Source organism: Hippichthys cyanospilos, chromosome 2 (genome assembly GCF_059441005.1).
Source record: "Hippichthys cyanospilos isolate Australia breed blue-spotted pipefish chromosome 2, RoL_Hcya_1.0, whole genome shotgun sequence".
NCBI lineage: Eukaryota > Metazoa > Chordata > Actinopteri > Syngnathiformes > Syngnathidae > Hippichthys > Hippichthys cyanospilos.
In genome coordinates, this window is record NC_142370.1 from 12,752,520 (window position 1) to 12,754,984 (window position 2,465).

At 42.3% G+C, this 2,465-nt stretch overlaps 1 protein-coding gene across 1 annotated transcript; it reads right to left on the reverse strand.

Annotated features, from left to right (window-relative positions):
• Positions 1-794: 794 nt before the first annotated feature.
• On the reverse strand, positions 795-1,921 carry LOC148427376 (odorant receptor 131-2-like). Its single transcript, XM_088436384.1, has one exon. It carries the CDS (start codon positions 1,904-1,906, stop codon positions 1,031-1,033), a length of 876 nt encoding a protein of 291 aa, XP_088292510.1. The 5' UTR covers positions 1,907-1,921; the 3' UTR covers positions 795-1,030.
• Positions 1,922-2,465: the final 544 nt, after the last annotated feature.

A 2,465-nucleotide genomic window follows, 5' to 3' on the forward strand; every position in this document is an offset into this window, starting at 1 on the left:
ATCCCATACCTACGATTCGTAGGCTACGAAGCAGTCATGTGTGAGAGTAAAGTGACACGACTATTGTGGGAAATGTGAATAATAATAAAACTTAAAAGTCATATTAACTTTGGCAAACTCAATTTCTACCTTTAGACATAAGCTTCGTTGAAGTCTAAACTGATAGAAATGTTTCCAAAAATACAATTTAAATTTATTAGCGCACAAATAATGTATGTTTTAATAGTTCTAAATTTGTTTCAGTAATGACTTAAAGTTATGTGTGTGTGTGTGTGTGTGTGTGTTGTTTTTTTTTTTTTTTTTGCCACATGTGATTGGCATAACAGTCCATGAAGCTCCCCCTGGTAAGCCTTGGCTCTGGCAACCTTTTGCTAATGCTAAATGCTTAGATTATTATTATTTTTTTTTGTGAGATTGAACACATTGGCACGGTGCTACTGTCTAGTGTAATATACATATTTTGTGTGTGTGTGTGTGTGTGTGTGTGTCTGCCTGCGTGCGTGTGTGTGTGTGTGTGTGTAACAGGCATAACACGGTAGTGAAGCACTGGTAAGCCTCGGCTGACTAATGATCCAAGTGCCTGTCTGGTTTTTGTCCATCATTTATCGTATTAAAACACATTGTTTTTTGAGACTTTAAATTTGCATGGTATTGTTGTCTGGATTAGTTCACAATTTTTGTCCAATTCCAGTTCATTGGTCAATTTTTGACCATCATAATTCTGGTCAATTTAAAAAATATGAGGATAAATCACTTTGAAAACCAAATTTTATTCAGTATTAAAGCCAGTTCATTTTGCAGCCTAAAATACATGTCCACCATCCAGCAGGCCCAAGACATTTCTTTCAAAAGTCAATCAGCATGTTGACAAACGTTGATGGTTTTCTGCAGCATACATATTACAATGGACTTGTGAATACACATCCTGTTTGTTTGTATTCTATTGACAAATAAATGCGGGATTAAACATAAAATGCACATGACTATATATTTGTGTTGAAGGCAATGGAGTGCAAAGTTTGAATGTGTCTCAGGTGTAGGCAGGAGGAAGGGCAGATACCTGCATTGCGCAGGTGACATTTTGAACAGGAGTAACTGAGAAATTGAGGTGGCATAAGAGATGGTATATGATCGCAACTCTGAGGCTCTGGTCTCTTAGCCCATAAATAAGCGAACTCAAACATCTGGGCAGTAGGAAAAAGGACACAAACAATATGGTCTGCAGTTGTATAAAGACCAGGTGGCTCAACAAGGATGACAGCAGTGACAAGATGTTGTTATAAAGCACTGACAAGAGGCTGAGGCCCAGCTGCACCAAATGCAGCAGCAGCGTGTTGCGAGCTTTATGGGCCGAGTTTATGTCCGTGGCCACCGATCTTGCAGACAGCACAACGCCGACATAGCTGAAAAGGATGCTCAGGGTTGCCGAGATGAAAAGGAAATATGTATAGATGTTGTAGTAATACTCTAATGCGGGCATTATGAACATGTTGAGGTACAAGCAAAACTTTGTCATTTGTAGACTCTTCAGTTGTTCGAAAGGAAACATCATCAATAAAAGCCCCTGAATGAGAGAATTCAGAAAACAAAAGATCCACACGGCGAGCACGGCCCCTGTCGTGTTCGTGACGGTAACGATGGAGGAGTGTCTCAGAGGGTGGCACACAGCCACGTATCTCTCCAGCGCCATTACCACTAGCACCAGAGGCGATATCAAACTGACAATATTGCTGAGCATGAGGAGCACGCCGCACAGGGGGAACGTGAGGGTGATGCCACCGGTGGTCAGCAGGTACATCAGCTGGGAGAAGACCAGCTGCAGCGTGTCGCCGAGCAGCAGGTTAAACAGCAGGATGTAGCGCGATGTCTCTCGAAACACAACTTTACTTCTCAAGGTGAACAGCATGACCCCATTGATAAAGAGGAACATCAAGCAGAAGCAGCTGGTCAAAGTGGCAGTCGCCATTCGTTCTGCAAGGCTCAGCCTGATGGTCACGTTGGCCCGCATGAATGCGGAAGACAGCAGCAAAAAAAAAAAAAAAAAAAGGTCTCGTTGCAAATGTCGACTCACATTCCGCACAACTCATTTTATATGTTTTCATGGTCCTTGAGTGTACACCAGGTTGCCACGCAACAGCATCCCTCGCCAAGCCCCCACCCTTTGCCAGCAACACACGAGAAGGCAGGAAGTTGTCAGACAAGCATCAATACGACAAACACAATAAGAATATCATTTACAATAAAAGTGCTTATTGGCAGAAATGAAGAAAACATCAACACAACTGACTTTATGTCTGAAGGGCGTGCGCTTGGTGAGCCCAAAAATGTGGTGCATCTAACCCTAACCCTGTGGCTATAACATTTATACGTCTGTGGGGACACCAATATAAAAAGAACAAAGAAGTACATCAACATATTCAGATACACAGATGTGTGCGGCTGCCGTTTCGGCGTAGATAGAAAAG

Bases quoted from the DNA above. Each gene is read 5' to 3' on its own strand.
- LOC148427376 (XM_088436384.1), bottom strand. From the start codon at position 1,906: ATGCTGTTCACCTTGAGAAGTAAAGTTGTGTTTCGAGAGACATCGCGC.